General features: G+C 46.3%; 1 protein-coding gene across 1 annotated transcript in view; it reads left to right on the top strand.

The window, feature by feature from the left end:
• LOC142769004 (venom metalloproteinase BumaMPs1-like) overlaps window positions 1-18072 on the top strand; it is a 92090-nt gene extending 74018 nt beyond the window's left edge. Inside the window, exons 12-14 of the mRNA XM_075871744.1 lie at window positions 5022-5172; window positions 5269-5391; window positions 17977-18072. Coding sequence (XP_075727859.1) covers window positions 5022-5172; window positions 5269-5391; window positions 17977-18051 — 349 coding nt within the window. The 3' untranslated portion in view covers window positions 18052-18072. The remainder of the gene's footprint in view (window positions 1-5021; window positions 5173-5268; window positions 5392-17976) is intronic.
• The last annotated feature ends 1630 nt before the right edge of the window (window positions 18073-19702 follow it).

Raw genomic sequence — 19702 nt, forward strand, 5'->3', positions numbered from 1 at the left:
TCCACGCACAAGTATCTTCACAGCGGAAGCTTACGCGATACTGGTGGCAGCTAAACACATCAAACAATTACAAATACAAAAAGCAGTAATTTATACAGACTCCCTCAGTGTGGTAACGGCTCTGCACAGTCCTAAAAAACAAAAAAACGTCTCACTTTACTCCATTTCGTGCACACTCTACACACACAAACAACATGTTGTAGTGTGCTGGGTGCCAGGGCATCGTGACATCCAAGGCAACGTGAGGGCGGATCAGCTCGCTGCATCCGTTCTTGAGAGCACCGCCATTACATCTATATCAATCCCGGCCCTTGATCTTAAGCCGTCTCTCAAACTAAACCTCAGGGACTACTGGCAGAGCAAGTGGGATACACACACACAAAACAAACTACACGTTATCAAGCCACACCTTGGCCATTGGCCACCAGTATCAAAATCACGTCTAACAGAGGTAACACTAACAAGACTCAGGATAGGACACACATACACGACACACACACATCTTTTATCCGGTGGTGATCCACCATTGTGTGATAAATGTGGTGAGACATTAACAGTTCTTCACGTTTTAATTCAAAGTAAACATTTAGACACTCTAAGAAGACAATACTTCCCACTATCCTACCGACAACATATACCTTTACACCCTGCAATGTTCGTCGGTAGGGAACCGCTTTTTAGTCACAAATCATTATTAGCGTTTTTAAAGGAACTTCATAATTTTCACATCATATACCCGGGCATACCGTAGCACGACCTCTCTAGAGAGGTTTTTGCTGTGGTGGCTACGCAGGAAAGCACTTGCCTCACGGCCCTTGGACGCAAGGGTATGAACGAGTGAGGCACTTGTGCTAATGCCATACATATCCACCATTGTCTTATTATCACCAACTTTTGTCATCATTCACACCACACACATCTTTCACGGCATGGTCATCATTTCATTACTTGTATGTTCTTACCCGCCTTATCGCGAGGAATTTTATGGCCCTTATACAGCCGCTTATCACAATCATTGTCCATATTTTTAGTAAAATGAAATGGCGCTCTTTGGCCAACAAATGGCCCTTGCGCCAAAAAAACACCATATATCATCATCATCATCACCATGTACCGCAGCCACCTACAAGTGTACACCGACGGATCAGTGTGCACACAAACGGATAGCTGCACAGCGGCTTTCTGCATGCCCTGCCTTGGCGTGTCATGGTCGGGCCGCCTGGATCACGTGGTTTCGTCCACAATGGTAGAAAGCGCTGCAGTCACGGCGGCTTTGCGAAAATTGCTATCTTTTTCTGCACGAGATGTTGTAGTGCTGACGGACTCCAAATCAGCGCTACAAAGACTGCATTGTGGCCTACCTCAAGAAAAGTTCACCAGGCCATATCTGGCACTAACCAAACACCTAAATGGCAAGAGTTTTAATATAAAGTTCCAGTGGATCTCATCCCACGTTGGCATCGAGGGCAATGAAAAGGCTGATACCCTTGCATGCGAAGTACGTACATCGTTTCCAAAAGTAAAAACTCCCAAGACTTACCAGAACAACAAAGATGTGATACGCAATCATTTCAAGGCGATCTACAAGTTTTCACACCAAGCATGTGTAATTCATGGACTTTCTCGTGAACAAGCGACGCTGTTGTACCGCATAAGAACCGGCTCCGCATACACCCCGGCCTGGTCATTCAAGACTGTGAGATACGCTTCCCCGTTTTGTGCCTTCTGTGGTGACATCGGGGATATTGAACATTTCATTTGGCTTTGCCCACAGTTTGATATGCCAAGGGCAGCGATGATCCGCACCTTGCGAAAAGGCTGTCATAGGCACCGGACAGTTGATGACGTCATCTTTCCTGAATGACCCGCGGCAACTAGGATGAACGTGCAACGAATTTCGTTAGTCTTCCTGCGAGACACTGGGCTGTCTGACACGTGGTGACATTTTCCAAATTCAGGAGATGCTCAGGCGGAACAATTGCCGGCCATGCAGGCCAGGCTAACCCCGCCTGCTGCAACACCACCACCACCACCACCACCAGAAAAAGTGGTTAACAATTCAGACTACTAGATACTCTACTGAGTGATCTGCAGTTGATTGAACCAATTTTATTTAAACACATGCCGTGGCGAATGGTGACACTCATTTTGTATAGGACTATCTACAGTGACCTAACTGCTCCAAAGAGCACGTGAGTTCCCCATAACGTTAAACGAACACAATAAGCTGGACATATAACATTTTTTTAAAACCTATGCGAAGCTTGCATTGATATTGTAGCCTTTAATCAAGTATGACTGCCTTTTTGCGTAGATATATACGTACTCCTCATTTAAGCACAAATATTTAGTTTTTGATGGCGTGTGCCACCTCCTTGATTCAGGAAAGCTTCAGCAGGCTCCGTTTTACGCCATCGTTCTGTTGTGTTTTTTTCTAATGATATTGTTTAAACATAGGCTTCTAAATAATGTTCGCTGAATAGTGTGAGGGCTGCAAAGCCTTACGTAGGATTCTTAGCACTGCCTTTCATGTTATACTAAAAGAAACTGAAAGTACGATGTCATTTTGACTAATAATAAATTACTACATAAGTTTGAATAGCCGTTAAACTGTGCTAATGGTGGTGAGAAGTGAAGCTATTTAATATGCGATACTTATGTGACTTGCACTACAAACCTTATCTGATCACTTACCTGCCAAAAAATCTGCAGTTTTGTCTACAAAGTCTCTTTTTAGTGTATAGTTTACTTCTATAAACCACAAAAGCACCAAATTTAGGGATAGTAGGTTTTGCATACCAGAGTGCCTATATTAAGAGTACTGACGCAAAACTTCAAAAGCGAGATAACTTGTTGAATACAATTTTGTGAAAACACATGTGTCAACTATGAAATATAATTAAAATCATCATATGCTAGAGCATATTTAGGAACAAGTGCAAAGTGCATGGCGTGTGGAAGCACGCGAAACGCACCTTTCGTTTTCTTGTAAACTACCAACCGCCACCAGCGTCATGAGTTTGGGTGCGTTGCTCCAGTTCATAGGAGCCCGGTCTCGTAGCAGACCTCTTTAACGAAAAGAGCCGCGTCTATAGGTGTATTTACTGCAATGGGGGCCACAAAGGGGGTGGTAGCGTTCCTTTGTGAAAACTTCTAGGCCGACCCCCTCCCCGTCTCCACTTTTGATAGCGCTGTAGAGGCTGCACACTGAGAAACAAATAAGTCCGGCGAAGTTTTTCGAAACACCACAATCATGTACTCAATCAGATTCATTCTACGCTTGTGCTGCCATGGTTGGTCTGTATCTCACGACCATGCAGAGTCGGTTCTCTGTGATGGAGGTCGCTTATGCGACGGTTTTGTGCGTCGTGGTGCAGAGCAAGCTACTGTGTAGCAGAGCTTCTAAAGCAATACTTCACTCTATTTTATATCTATTCTGCTCATTCTATCTCGGCTTAGGCATAGTCAGGTGACGTTGAGCTTACTCGTGTCTATTGTGGGCCAAATAAAATTGGCTCACTCTTTCCACGTGGCCTGACTTTCATATTTGAAGCAATGACGACGCAAACAAACCAGGAAATGGTCGCTCAGGAAGTCTGCGTTAAGAAAAATATGTCAACGCGTTGCTAATGTACGCGTGCTTTTAGGTGCTATGTTACCAGGAAAGCCACTCTAGACCTTCTCTCACTCGGTGCTCTAAGAAGCCGAAACTGCAACTGGTCGCCATAAAAACGTCTCCAGGTAATGAACCATCGCATGCTCGAGCAAACGGGCCTTCCAGCAGTGATAAGTGGATCCTTTCCCAATTATTGGAAAAGAAAAAAAGAGCAAGGTGCAACATGATTTTGTCAGTGCTCCTCTAGGCACGCACGAACACTGAGGGAGGACTGCATGTGTTGCCAACACCTTACTACTTCTTTGAGAGTCTTGCTTTTGTAATGCTTCTCATTTACTGCAACATGTCTCGGCCTGGATCTTGGCATTTCGAGCACAACCCACTTATAACAGCCTTAGTTGGTGTTTGCCGCCAGCGCGTTCCGTTGTGCAATATTGGAGGGCCAGTGGTGAGTATACGAGTGGTGCGTGTGTGTAATTTCGCATGTTTGCATGCATGTGTAGTTGTTATTTTTCATTTACTTCTCTGTCCTCTTTGTAACCCATATTTATGCACCGATTTTCAGAGTATTTGGTCGGTCACAAGCACCAGGTTTCCGCCATGTCTTTCTTTCTGGTCTCGCTATAGCTCTTATTAAAGCGTCCGCCTCTTGCCGCAAAAAACAAATACGCCTCTTCGCTAGTCTACCTCTTCTATGGCCTGTAATCAACGCTGTTGGTATGCATGTTGCTACCATAGGCCGCGACCGTGATAAGTGAGTATGCCAGAGCTGACGCTGCTTGCGCTGACCACGCTAGATAACTTTGAAGCCATTACTGAGAAGGTAACAGAACTAAAAGGGCCGCAACAACCTTAAAAATCTAGACGGGCTGTTTTTGCCGGTCTCTGAGCACACGTTCTGCTTCGGTGCCCCTTCAGTAGAGTTTGCATTGAATTCCGAGACTGGTACTTCGTCGAAAAGTTACATGTTGCCGTGTACTACAAGGGTGGTATCACGAACAATGTTGCTCCGGTAAGCCACGAAATGTGATCTGCTATAATGCAGTTTGACATAGCCCTAGTGATCATATCAAACCTTATTATACTTTCCGATCATGGGAGATATTCAATATCACCAAGATGGCTCTTTCGCTACCGGTCGCAGTGTTGCAATGCAGGGCTGTAAATGTGAACCTAGAAAAATAATGAATCTGTGTGACATGGCCTTCCTTGCCAGTAATTCTGCTTTGCTGCTATTGTATACATAAGCATACAGATGTGACACTTGTGTGTGTTTCAGAGAGCACAGCAGGGCCGTTACCGTAGTACTGTTGTTAGGTAATTGATGACGCTTATAGCAAGGGCAACCAAAAATGTCTATTTCGTGGTCTGCCTTATCACTACAGTAAACTATTTTCTATTTCAGGTCATTTGAAGCGGGCTGCTTGCATACCAACGATTCAAAGAAAAATCCCTTCAGATGGCTAGGTCGCTTCCAGCTGCCCGGAGAATACTTGAGCCTCAATACGCAGTGTCGTATGACGTACCCCTTCCTCAGTCGTACATATTACATCGAGGTTAGTTTGATTTTATTCTTGGTCGTTACGTTAACATATTCCATGCAGAACGTGCAATCAGTGACCAAAATTTTTCTCACTTTTGCATTGTTGTAGAGCATATATAAACGACACTGCAGAGGTTACTGCTTTGTCCCTGGAAGAGATTACGATGCTTCGAACGGCCAGTGGCATCTTCTGTTCTTTGACGGCACTACTTGCTTGGATGACCCCAAACGTGTATGAGTATACCATATGTATTTGTTGCGGCATTTGCAGCGCAAGCTTCATGAGTAATTACGCATTTAGCAGCCCAATTTACAACTGAAGGTTTTAACAAAACTTGTGTCGTGATGACAAATACATTTTGTTGTTAACAAAACGTAGCGACTAAAAATGTCCTCAATATATAGGCCGCTGTATGTGAACCGTATACTTAAACTCTGCTTCCTAGCACTCGCTTTTAGGCAGTGGTTTAGCCCCAGGCCATGGCACCCTCGTCCATGCCCCCTTCCCCCGTTGCGTTCTTTAGCCATGAAGTACACGGCGAAAACAACCAATTCCCTACGCCCCGCCTCCCCACCTACCCTTTTCAAATATTGGTGGCCCCACCCAGTAGACAAAAAATTTCTGCCTGCGCACCTGCTTCTAGGAATCCTACACCACATAGCAGTGCGAGGTGTTCAAGTTTTGTTTCTCTTGCTTTTTTAGGACACCACACTGCTTTTTTTTCGATAAGCTGTATAAGCTGGTGGGGAAGCTGAAATCCCATGAGTCCACTTTCCCGTCACCTTGGCTTCAGAACGCTCAGTTGTGTTGCACATGCTACGTGATTCCACTTAGAGGGGAAATGTCATGTGACCAGGAGAAAGCGCCCTCAAAAAAGTTGATCAATGCTTAGATAGGAGGAATAATATTTATTCAAGGCATCTTGTAGTCGTTGATGTGTAAGTGTTAAGGGGGCTAGTGTTGGCGTCGTGGCCGCTGGTTCCGCGTGTCGCTGCTGATAATAGCTGTTTAGAAAGAACACATTACTGCACAGTAGATCTGCATAGCTCTTTTTTCATTTTACAGCGAAAGCTGTGATGAGATGCCAACCCAGGTCTCACGCAGTGCCGTAGTTGTCCTTCGCTGCTGGTGTCCGTAACCACCTCGTGCGAAATTAGCATAAAAACCTAGTACCAATGACACAGTAGGGCTCAAACCCGGGTCTGCTGAGTGCCAGCCCAGTATTCTACCACTGCGCTACGCCAGTGTTTAAGACTTGTTGGCAAACTTTTCCTAGGCGGGCTTGATGTCGGGAAATGAACCCCATTATTATGAGCAACAAAGCGTTTTAGCACAGCAAACGAACAACCAGGCGTCACACAATGCAAGTAGTCTACGCAAAGTGGACAATTGGGCCAGGTGGTGATACGTGATCTAAACGTACTACGCGCGTGAGTAAGTGTACTACGCGAACGACTCGTGTAACGAGTAGGTCGTCCAATTCTCACAACCAATACAACAGCTTGTTCTTGATCACCCATTAACTGTGGCGCATACCCACTTCAGGAATAATTTCTCATCGTCGTCAGCCACTGCATGAACAATTGGTACCAAATTCCTCGCAATAATTTAGCAGATAGCGCGCTTCTCTGAAGAATGACGAAGAATAGCACAGCAAATGCCGGCCTACCACCCTGAAATTTTTATTAGAGAGTTATAGTATACCGGGCTTACCGGGATGCCGGGTGTACCGTGATACCGGAATCAAAGTGCGCATGAGCAGATACGTACATCACCCGTGCCGCTTTCCGTAGGCGCGGTATTTTTCGGATTTCACGTTACCGTGGTTGCGTAGGTGTACGCAGTGTACGTAAACATGGCGGCACTCTCGGACGCCCGCTTTGAAGTGATTTTGGCGTAATTGTTGAAATATTCACCTTGTTCACAGCAAACGACTGTTCAAAGTGGCTTCGCTTGCCTTCAGTTAGCTTCGACGACCGAGTATTACGAATAAGTTGGCGTAGCTTTCGAGATAGCTTCCCATTTCGAGCGCGTCTAGGCCTAACTACAAGATCGATGTAAACAAATCGGCAACATAAATGTTTCCGCGTTAGGTGCGTGGTTCATAATTATTTACATTTATTATTACTAAAATAGACCTCTAACAATGCTTCGCGTGGTGGCATAGGCAAACATTCTCGTTTTCTTTTCATTTTCATTGTTTCTTAACTTGTTATCCATCTAATACGGGGCGCCACCAACCCTGCTGGGGCACATACGCCACGTAAACGCCATCCCACTAAACTATAAGATGCTGCCCACAACGAACATTTGCTGCACGGTAACGCCATTCCCTCAACCTACGTTATCACGCTGACGCTAAACTATAACTGTCGATTAATACTGCCGTAGTCGGTACCCAGGAAATGTGCTTGCAGTAGTTGCTAATGAGCGTCTAGAAAAACCTCTGAAAGGCCGCTCTTCTGGCGTTCACTGTAATTGTACTGCGCCATCCGCGCAGGCCTGGCATTTTCGTATGAAGGTTTGAACGAGATTAGGAAATCACGTACCGAAGCTAAGGGGAGATAAAAGTGGCAAAAAAATATAACAGGATCCGTCCAGCAAAGAGAGAACCCTCAAAGGCACGACTGAGTTAAGCAAGTGTTGATTTTACGTCTCTTTTGCACACCAGTGTGTTCCAAGGACCATACAAATTCGCATTATTTTAAACTACTGAATGAACAGAATTACCTTGATCCAGATTGTAGCACTTGCCTCAATGCTATTGTGCACGATGTCGGCTGCCCTCCACGGACTTATTCGCGCAATCCTTGTGATACACTGGATTTTTACTGTTTTGTATTTCTACTCGGTAACTCTAAACACTAATTCATTAGTACTAAGTATCATTGGAAGGTATGTTGAGAAAAAAATTGCGAAAAAACGCTATTGCCTAATAACAACGCTCTCTTGAGGCTCTGGCTACAACATTGAGTCAATTCTTCAACCTACCCTGGTTCGCTTATGTTGTTTTTGTTTTATTGCGAGAGCAATTATATGGACACTCTCAGCTGGATTTTGTCGCCAGCGTCGGCGTCGATGTCATGCACCGTATATGTATAACTATATATATATATATATATATATATATATATATATATATATATATATATATATATACTCAAGAACGAAAAATCCAGAAAAAATCACACTGGCATGGAATCGAGCGTGGGACCGCTGCGTCGTGAAAGCGAGGTGTTAACCACTGAGCCACACTTTTTTTCCTTCTTTCACCACTGAGCTACACCAGAGAACCAGAGAACGTTCTGCACCTTTCAAACAGCAATCTATTTATATTGTTATGAGACAATGTCCCACAAAAGCAGTTAGATAGGCGTGGAGAAAGGCGACGTGGTTTCGGTGTAGAGCACAGCACTCGTTCTTCATCTTGGCTTGCGCGTTGGCGCTGTGTAAATATATATTCAAGTGCCCAGTTTCACGTGTACCTTCACGTAACATTTTGGTGGAAGGTGCTGGGTTACAACTCACGATGGAGTTACGCAGCAGACGCCTATTCGCTGCTTCCAACATGTCCTCCGGCAGCAATGCTTCGTCAACTGCCGCGCCCAATGCATCAACGGCACCGACCTCACCTGTTTTTCTCGTAGCCGCTCCACCCCGCGATCCCGGCAACTTTTCGGGAACAGAAGGCGAGGACGTGGATGAGTGGATTATACTCTACGAACTCGTCAGCAAAAGCCACAGGTGGGACCCAACCTTGATGCTGGAAAACATCTTCTTTCATTTGCAAGGAACGGCGAAGGCATGGTTTAATAACAATGTGGACGCGATCACGAGCTGGGACGTATGCAAGACCAAGTTACGCAAGTTGTCTGGTCAATCTGCCGGCTGCAAGCAGGCCGCTAGGAAAGAACTTGGCAAACGTGTACAGACGTCCAGGGAGTCCTACCTGGCGTGTATACAAGATATGCTGAACCTTTGCCGTAAAATTGACCGAACCATGGCTGAAGAAGACCAGGTAGCGAACGTGCTCAAGGGCATCCCAGACGATGCATTTAACCTCCTTTTGTGCAGAGGCTGTTACACCGCGCAAGGTGTTATCTCGGTCTGCCAATGCTTTCAAGACGCTGAAAGTCGTCGCATTGCCCACCACTCTACGCGCCTTCCCAGCACTGCTGCGACGTCAACTTGCGAAGATCTTTGTATAGCAACCCAGCCTGATTCACACTCCGGTGATATCACGAGAATCGTACGCCACAAAATCGAGGCCATATCACCCGCACCCTTGAGAGCACTAGCAACGAGTGGTCCTCATCCGACCATTTCGCTAATACAAACCGTTGTACGCCAAGAACTAGCCAACGCGGGTATTCACGCGGTCGGTTTTGTGCACCGTCCCGACACTGTCAGTTCGTCTACCTCCAGCCACCCACAGCATTATCGCCGCCCTGCTCCACGTAACCGTGACGCATATGCGCGGAGGACGCCTGATGACAGGCCGATTTGCTTTCGATGTGAACGAGTGAGACACATTTCCCACCATTGCCGAAGCACGTGGACCTCACCGTATTGGGCAAACTCAAGCTTCTCCAACCTCCACTCACCAGCCCCTCTCTATGGCCAGGAACTACCACGGCGTGATGGCTCAGCTATTTACGACGCGACCACTACGACCTCTGCCCAATACAGTCGCTCACCTTCGCCTCGACGTAGATTTTCCCGGTCTCCGCCGCCACCCCGATCCCTGTCCCCATCCTCTGCCTGGCGGTTTTCTTCGGAAAACTAACGGCTGCAGCTCCTGGAAATTACGCTGCTGATACGACTTGTTCTCCAATTCCTCTGTTGACGCTGCCGACTAATCAGAACCAGATCAACGTTGAAGTGGACGGTTTATCTGTTAAAGCCTTGGTTGACACTGGCACCCATATATCTGTGATGAGCTTGCACATTCGTGATCGCCTAAAAAAGTCCATACTCCAGCTCCTTCACGCAGTGTTCGTGTTGCTGATGGTGGTAGGGCTTCTGTTATTGGCGTCTGTAATGCACGCGTCACTATCGCCGGCCGTCAAACTTCAGTTCTCTTCACTGTTCTCTCTCACTGCACCAATTATGTGATCCTCGGTCTTGACTTTTTGTCCACTCATTCCGCCCTCATCGACTGCTCAGCTGGTACTGTGCAACTCGACCTACCGTGTCCGATTGATCCGCGCCGTCCACCCCAAGCTCGTATGTGCTCTGCTGAGCATGTCCGTTTGTCACCGCAAACTGTGACCTGCATCACCGTAATGCCCTCACCACCTGTATCCGATGGCGGCTATGTGCTTGCGTTCATTATATCCATTCCTTTAACTCACAGTGTTACCTTACCACACACTGTTATTCAGCTACGTTCAAACCACGCCTTGATTCTTGTGCTCAACTTTGCTGTGTGTCCACAAGTGCTCAAGCGTGGAATTGCCCTCACCATGCTGACTCCCTCTAACGAATGCGTCATCTCAGCTCTGTCTTCGAATGATGCCGGACACTGTAGCTACACGCATGCTCGATGTTCGCAAGCAAGCCTGTCGGCAGACGTTAAACAACTAATTGCGTCAGAAATTTTGCCGCATCAAGCTGATGCACTCCTTCACGTCATTGAGTCATACTGGGACGTATTTGACTTTTGTGATCGTCCACTAGGTCAGACCACTGCTGTAAAGCACCGCATTGACACGGGCGATGCCTCCCCTGTCCATCGACGGCCATACCGCGTATCTCCAACCGAGAGTTACATAATTGAAGTAGATGTCGGCAAAATGCTCGCCAGAGACATAATTAAACCCCCATGTTGTCGATGGGCTTCCCCTGCAGTTCTTGTGTAAAAGAAGGACAACACTTGGGGATTCTGTGTTGACTACCGACATCTGAACAAGAATACTAACAAGGACGTCTACCCACTACCGCGCATAGACGATGCCTTGAATTGTCTTCACGGTATTTGTCGTCCATTGATCTGAGATCAGGGTTCTGGCAAATTGCTGTCGATGACATGGACCGCGAAAAGACCGCTTTTTTCATGCCCGATGGTCTTTACCAGTTTAAGGTCATGCCCTTCGGGTCATGCAACATTCCGGCCACCTTCGAGCGGATGATAGACTCTGTTTTGCGTGTGTTCGAAAGGTCAATTTGTCTATGTTATCTTGACGACGTTATCGTCTTTTCTCCGACCTTTGAGACGCACCTCGACCGCCTGTCCTCAATACTGGCTGTTTTTTTGCAATGCCGGTCTCCAATTGAACTTGTCAATATGCCACTTTGCACGCCAGCGACTAACCATGTTGGGCCACCTCGTCGACTTCTCTGGTGTACGCCCAGATCCCGATAAAGTAAGAGCTGTGCGGGACTTCCCGATTCCAACCTGCACCAAGGAAGTCCACCGCGTTCTCGGTCTGTGCTCGTACTTTCGACTTCTTGTGAACAGCTATGCGGAAGTAGTCCATCCTCTCACAAACTTACTGAGAAAAGATGTCTCATTCACATGGGGTGCGGTGCACTTATTGCATTGCTAATAGAACCAACTGTTCTGGCCCATTGTGACAATTCCGCCCCTACAGAAGTCCGCACCGATGCCAGTGGCCACGGAATTTGTGCTGTTTTGGTCCAGCATCAAAGCGGCTGCGCCCGCGTTATCGCCTATGTCAGCCGTCTCCTCTCGCAGGTGGAAAGGAATAACTCAATCACCGAAAGGGAATGTCTTGCTGTCGTATGGGCGGTAGCAAAATTTCGGCCGTATTTACACGATCGACATTTTACCGTCACAACCGATCACCACGCACTTGGCCAGCTCGCATCCTTGAAGGACCCCACTGGGCGCCTTGGTCGATGGGCATTACGACTCCAAGAGTATAACTACTCGGTGTCCTACAAATCTGGCCGCTTACACAATGACGCTGATTGCTTATCTTGGTATCCAGTGGACCCACCTGAGGCGTTCGATGAAGCGCCTGTGTCCTGTCTCTCTTTGCTTTAAGCAACATTCGTGAGGAACAGCGCCGAGACCCGGTCTTACGTAACATCATCGAGAAGCTTCATTCTGCGGCACCCGATCTGTCTACTCAACTGTTCGTGCTCAAGGATGGCACATTGTACCGTTACAATGTCCGCCCTGATGGGAACGAACTGCTTCTTGTGGTACCTTCTCATTTACGTGCGAGCGTGATCGGCCAGCTCCACGACGCTCCCACTGCCGGTCACCTCAGACTGTCTCGGACGTATGACTGTGTCCAGCGTCGATTTTACTAGCCCAATCTTTATCGCTCGAACCGCAGCTACGTCGCCTCATGCGACCACTGTCAACGACGAAAAAAACCCTCGGTGAGCCCTGCTGGATTTCTCGAACCACTTGACGTTCTCTTTGATCTGTTCTTTCGACTTGGTCTTGACCTCATAGGGCCTTTCCCTGCGCCCACTTCTGGGAATAAGTGGTCAGCTGTTGCGACGGAGCACACAATCCGGCACGCCATTGCACGGGCTCTACCAACCAGCTGTACAACAAACGTTGCCGATTTTCTCCTGCACGACGTCATACTTCATCATGGCGCACCATGCCAACTACTCACAGATCGTGGGCGCTATTTCCTTTCCCGAGTTATCGACGACCTACTTCGCTCCTGCGAGACAAAACATAAATTTACGACCGCCTACCACCCGCAAACCAACGAACTGACTGAGCGATTCAATCGGACTTTGACCGATATGCTCGCCATGTACGTGCAGTCCGACCACCATGACTGGGACGTTGCATTGCCTTTCGTTACGTTTGCCTATAATCCCTCACGTCACTATGCAGCTGGTTTTTCACCTTTCTATCTCGTGTTTGGCCGTGATCCAACTTTACTGTTTGACACCTTCTTTCCGACAGCCGTCGACTCGACGACCGAACACGCCCGCGATGCTATCACCAGAGCTCGAAAAGCACGAGAAGTTGCCCGTCAGCGCCTCTAAGCATCGCAAGATCAGCGGCGGCAGTGTTACAACTCCTATCATCACCACGTTTCCTTTATTCCGGGTTCTCTTGTGCTATTGTGGACTCCAACCAGGCGCGTTGGACTTTCTGAAAAACTTATTTCACGCTACTCGGGACCATACCGCGTATTGCGCCAGGTGACAGATGTGACCTACGAGATAGCCCCGCTCGAGTCTTCTTCCTCCTCCTCCCCTTCACTGTCTACAGACATTGTTCATGTACCTCGCCTTAAGAATTACCACTCGTCAACACCATTGAAAGCACCAAGGCGTTGCTTCAGCACCCGGGGGTTATGTTATGAGACAATGTCTCACAAGAGCGGTTAGATAGGTGCGGAGAAACACGACGTGATTTTGATGTAGAGTACAGCACTTGTTCTCCATCTTGGCTTACGCGTTGGGGCTGTGTAAAGATATATTCAAGCACCTAGTTTCGCGTGTACCTTCGCGTAACAATATCTAACACTTATCGCTGCTGTGGTTTCGGCATTACCAGAAAAATGACGCAATGAGCACACGTCGCCAGATCGCGCAGCAACGCCCGCTCTAATCTCCTACGCGTACTTTGCCCGGCTCGAAAAGGGTAGCTACGCTCCCTCGCGCGTCCTTATGTCACGGTGGCGAGGAGGGGAGAATAGTAAGCCTTGACCTTGGGCTTTAGGTGGAACGATTCTGCTGCAGTGACTGGGTGGAAAAAGTCACAGTATATATATAATATGTTATAATAATATAATATAAACCGAAGAATTTTCAGTCTTCATAAGTCGTTCTGTCCTAATAATCCTCATCGCAGTCTTCATTTGCCGTACGCGCACCTTTACTTTCTGCATTCGCACCAAGCACCTGCCTCTGGACGTTGAAGCCTTGTTTGGAGCTTGTCGCCCCACTACCGGCCATGGCATACTGCTGTGCGATATTCTTCGGTCTGAATGGCACCGACAAGAGTGCACGTACCGCGACGCTCTGTATGTCCAGCTTCAACAAACAGATCTTACACAGGAAGTGAAGAGAAGAAGATGGCGAAAGTACTGCGACTGAATCGAACACACTGCACACAGCTTGTGGTCGCGTGAGCTCACTAGCCTTCGTGCGCAGTGGCCAACCAAGTCCCGGCAATCGGATGTGGTCTACTCCTGCAGTGAGGTCGTCCTCCCAGACTACGTCCACAACACCTTAGCCCTAGGTCCGAAGTTCGCCGTCGACCGAGAGAGGTCCGCACCTGAGCTTCTCTTAGCGCTCGTGTCCTTCGTGTCCTTCCTGTCGCTGTGTCGTCGTTTTGTTCACGCGCTGTAACTATCGACAGTACAAGGTCCTCCACCATTTCAACTCCATCAAATCGTGACCGCTAGGCCCGGGTTTGAACGCGCAACTTTTGGTTCAGCAGCCCAGTATTTTAACCTTTACACTAACATAACGTGCAACTCGCCTCGGTTTAAATAATTGTATTTTTCTCGGTTATAAATAGTATTGTTCCTGCATTTATCATGTAAATATTTATTTCTAACAAAATGCTGTGAGTTATTCGGGTTGCTTAGAAGACCGTTGCAAGTGTAGGTCTCTTTTGATTGTAGTAGCTTTAACATTCGAGAGCTGTTCGAATGGTATTTTATTAGTATTTTATTCGGTTTGGTGCTACCGCTGTTCAATTCAGATTGGGTTAGGTGTTCAAATGCACTAATTGCACCTCCCTACTTCTACTTTTTCAGCGTCAACCTTCGAATACCAGTGTCGGTGCTCTTGACCCTCTTTTGAAGCATCATACTGCCGAAATCATGACACAAAAAACGTTTGAGGGAGAACGTAGAGACAGGACGATTGACTGTCCTCGTTCGTCCTTGTATCTGTCACGTAGACGATTTTAGGCGCTACAATTTTAACATGTGCAAACTCCCTGTCTTGAAGACTTTGTTTAGCAGTAGTAGCATGCTGAACATTTGAACTGTTTGCGCATTTACTTGTTTAAAATGAACGGGCTGAGACTCATTTGCACTATGAATCAGAAGAGGATTCTAAAAGAGTGTTTATTATAATTGCTTGACGACTTAGAATACAATGTACTCTACTATAGGAGAGCTGTCCCAACATGTCTTTGCAATACCCCCGAATGCCAGTAATAATGAATCAGAGTAGCTTGTGCCTGAGGTATGTTTTAGGACACAATGCCCTGACACGTGACTGTTGTATTTCCAATCAGTCAACGCATCCAGACTTGCATGCATACATGCACTTTTCTTTTCGGAAAATAGTATCGGTGGAATTTCTGACTGAACACCTCAGGGATAAAAATATCGAGCAATGTGCAAAGGAATGCTACGGTGGTGCCAACTTTTAAGACTTTTTCACGTGGAGAGGAATGCGTGTTATGTTAGTGACGATAAAGCGGCACCGTATAAGGTCTACACACCTTTTGCTCATAGGCAGCGCTTTCGCCTAACTGACCTCTGTTGGGCTTCCCATAAATAAAGTTTCATAATCACTATCACGCGATTCCTGCAGCTCCAGTGATGAATAGGCCTATCCAGCTGAAAACGAATGGTCCTGTTCTGAATATTTGCCTACTTTAAGTGCCATACGCAGCGTACAACAAATCGAAATAAAGAGCGCTATCAGCGCACAGGTTTCGCCCACATCTGCCACCTCAGGATCAACGATCTGTAGACTTATTGCATTTTCGCTAGGCGAAAAAAAAAACCTTGCGCCCTCATCTGACGTACCAACTAGTATGCGCCCACATGTAGAAGCATTTATAGTGGTTGCCGTGGCCGTTGATGAAATAGAATTAGTAACAATTCTGGTTCCTTTGCTTGAGCAATTGCCAAGGCTGCTTGGTATACAGAAAATCACTCAGTAATTCGCAGCTCGACATCTGTTCAAGCTTTCTTTTTACAGCGAAAGCTGTGTATGGCCAAGAGAAACACGAAAAAATATTCGACGTTGATGTCACTAGTGGCCTTCATCGTTTTTGCTATCAGTTACGTCGTTATCAGCGTCGTATCCAATCGTGCGCGGAACTGGCAGCGTTTCGAGTGACGTTGTTCATTCCGTCGGAGCCGTCGCGCCAAGAACGCACGCATCAATGTCTACTGAAAGCTTCCACATGATAAGCCAGAGACAACTCTTCCAGAGCACCGACAGTGAAAACATAGGAGAGCCGGCATTCACCGAGTCGGTGGTACAGCCCGGGCGCCAAACAGTCCCGGGAGGCCGAGTGCCAGCAGCAACTGCGTACTGATGAACCCGAAGCCTTTCACGCCTTGCTAAATAGCAAACGAAAGTGGAAGCGCCGGTGGTGGACGGTACCAGTAACCGCGCCGTGGAGTGTTCCTGTAATGTCAAACACTTTTAACAACGCAGCGTGGAAGAAGCTGCTTGCGGCCACAACAGCGTCCACGTTATGATGTGGGAGCGCGTTCACCGGGGCCAACGCCTGCTTTTAGTGGTGGTTTCTCTAACTGCACTTTGGCTATGTCTGCAATGTCTGTGACCAATTGTGCGTTTAGAAAAACCACTGTGGTTAACGCATTGCGAAGGGTCATGAACAGCTCGACATAGGTAATAGTGCACTTGAAGTTGTAAAAGACTATGTCTACTTAGGGCAGTTAATAACCGCAGAGCGTAACCACGAGATTGAAGTAACCAGAAGAATAAGAATGGGGTGGAGCACATTCGGTAAGCACTCTCAAATTATGACAGGTAGATTGCCACTATCCCTCAAGAGGAAGGTATATAACAGCTGTATCTTGCCGGTACTTAGCTACGGAGCAGAAACCTGGAGACTTACAAAGAGGGTTCAGCTTAAATTGAGGACGACGCAGCGAGCAATGGAAAGAAAAATGGTAGGTGTAACCTTAAGAGACAAGAAGAGAGCAGAGTGGATTAGGGGACAAACGGGGGTTAAGGATATCATAGTTGAAATAAAAAAGAGGAAATGGACATGGGCTGGGCATGTAGCACGTAGACAGGATAACCGCTGGTCATTAAGGGTAAATAACTGGATTCCCAGAGAAGGGAAGCGGGTTAGGGGGAGACAGAAGGTTAGGTGGGCAGATGAGATTAAGAAGTTTGCGGGTATAAATTGGCAGCAGCAAGCACAGGACTGGGATAACTGGCGGAACATGGGAGAGGCCCTTGTCCTGCAGTGGACGTAGTCAGGCTGCGGCTGCTGCTGCTGCTGATGATGATGATGATGATGAACAGCTCATTACACTCCTTTATTGCTGAGATCATACGAGGCATAGTGTGCGGAATGTGAAATAAACAGTGGTCAACCCTAGGCGAACGCGTATTCAACCTCTTTAGGCCCGAATATGTAACCAATATTTCTGAAAGGTTCAGTGCGGCTTTGAGATAAACGTACTGCTGAACATCGGGGCCACGCGTTCCGACCTTCGCTTGTTAGTCAATGAAACGGAGGGCTTGGGCGGTAATTTTTTCATCCTTTTCATCATACGAGATTTTTAGCTCAGATCCAACACCACAAAACCAGTGACACGGGCTCCTTAACGCTGTCGCATCAGACATGAAAATTGACCCTTGGTACAGACCAGATTTTTTTGTATGCCTATCACTATGATGAAGAATAGCTGCTTTTAAGCCATAACCTAACGTCGGATGCTAGAAGGTACCACAATGTACCACTAGAATAAAAGAAGGACTACAATGCAGCCATATGTGTAACAATTTAAAACACCTGTGGAACACAGTAGTTGTCGTTTTACCAGTGTGCTCTTCTATCTGAAGGCTGCATGTATGCCTTAGCAATGGGCTTCACGCAAGAATCCTTCCTAACAGATAATTTTCTCTATCTCACAGATATGTGTGAATGGAAGGTGTCGTAGAGACCGAAGAGAAAGACCTCCAAAAAGACCTCCATATAGGCCTGAATAAAATATCTCAAGCATGCCCAAACTACCCAGCGGTCTTTCATAGTGGTGGGGTGGCCTGGTACGCGGCCGCGAAAGAGAGCGCCTACCAGCCACCATAACCCAACGAAACGAAAGATACCTTATTTGCCAACATTTTAATGTAACTTCACAAGCTTGACTAGTAACAATCAGTAGCTAATGAGTAACGCAGAAACCATTGATTTTACATTTGTGAACGGGAAGTATAACATTTGCTGTGCTAAAACACTTTTTAATAAAGCGTCTGAAGGAAGGCCTTTTTTGCCACTGTGTACAGACTATACTTTATGCGTGACATATAAAGACCTTCTACCTACTACTATATGAACCCTATTTTATGAAGGCTATGTAAAGCCCTCCTTGTTACTGTTGAATAGACACTGTTCTAAGTAGGCCGTATAAAGGTCACCTGTTTACTGTCTCATCAGAACAGTTCTTTATATAACCTTCAAAGACGTCCTGTATAGGTATCATTATAAATGTCTTGTTAAAAGATTATTTAGCTTGGGTATAACATGAGAAATTGTCTAAAATATGACGTCTTTCTCAACTAAATTGCTTACTCAGACGTATACAAATGTACAGATATTTCATACATGCAGGCCGACGTAGACACGTGCTGCGGCTCTATATTGCCACGTGCTTTTCGAGGCAACCGAGCCGTCGCACGTTCTACCGCAGTCTTACGCATGCCACGCCAAAATGTGAAACATTCTCACTTGTTTTGCAGAGGAACCTGTTATCAAATCATAAGAGCCGTTTTTAACGCCGCAGTTGCCCAGCAGCACCGGTGTCTAAAATCGCCGTCATGCGATGTGAGAAAAGAAAACCGAAAAATAGGATATACCTAGGACAGAACATAATTGAACCTGGGTCCATTGAGTTTCTTGCCAGTATCGAATCCATGCAATCATTTTGTGTTCACTTCCTCATGTAACTTTAAACCAAAAGCATGTGCACTTCCAATACACTTGAAGCATACTGTCATGGCTTGAAGAAAAGTATGCGACGTACCATAGATGTTTTAAATGGTTCAAGATACCACAAGTTATCCGTAACACATTGAAGTTCATTTTAGGAAGGACTTGTCTAATATTTTGTGGAAGTCCGCATTTGTAAATGCGAAGCCTTTCTTTGCGCACCATTGTTACTTTGAGCGTTTCTATCTATCTATCTATCTATCTATCTATCTATCTATCTATCTATCTATCTATCTATCTATCTATCTATCTATCTATCTATCTATCTATCTATCTATCAATCTATCTATCTATCTATCTGTCTATCTATCTATCTATCTATATATCTATCTATCTATCTATCTATCTATCTATCTATCTATCTATCTATCTATCTAGTCTCAGTGCTCTCGTGATTACCTCCTTAACTTGAGGTGGACTATAATAAATACGGGAAGATAAAAGGTTTTGGCGAACGCAGCTCTCTGCCCATGACAATAATGATATGAAAACCACGTTACGTACCTCGTGAGACAATTTCCTCCAGACACGTGTGGTCAATACCTGTATACCCCGGGACGTGGTATGTGGGTATGCGCCACACGTGATAGCAGTTAATATCTTGCCAGGAATGGCGTCAACAGACAAATATAATTTTAATGCGAGAGCGTTACA

The sequence above is a fragment of the Rhipicephalus microplus genome, chromosome 8 (genome assembly GCF_043290135.1).
Source record: "Rhipicephalus microplus isolate Deutch F79 chromosome 8, USDA_Rmic, whole genome shotgun sequence".
Lineage (NCBI taxonomy): Eukaryota > Metazoa > Arthropoda > Arachnida > Ixodida > Ixodidae > Rhipicephalus > Rhipicephalus microplus.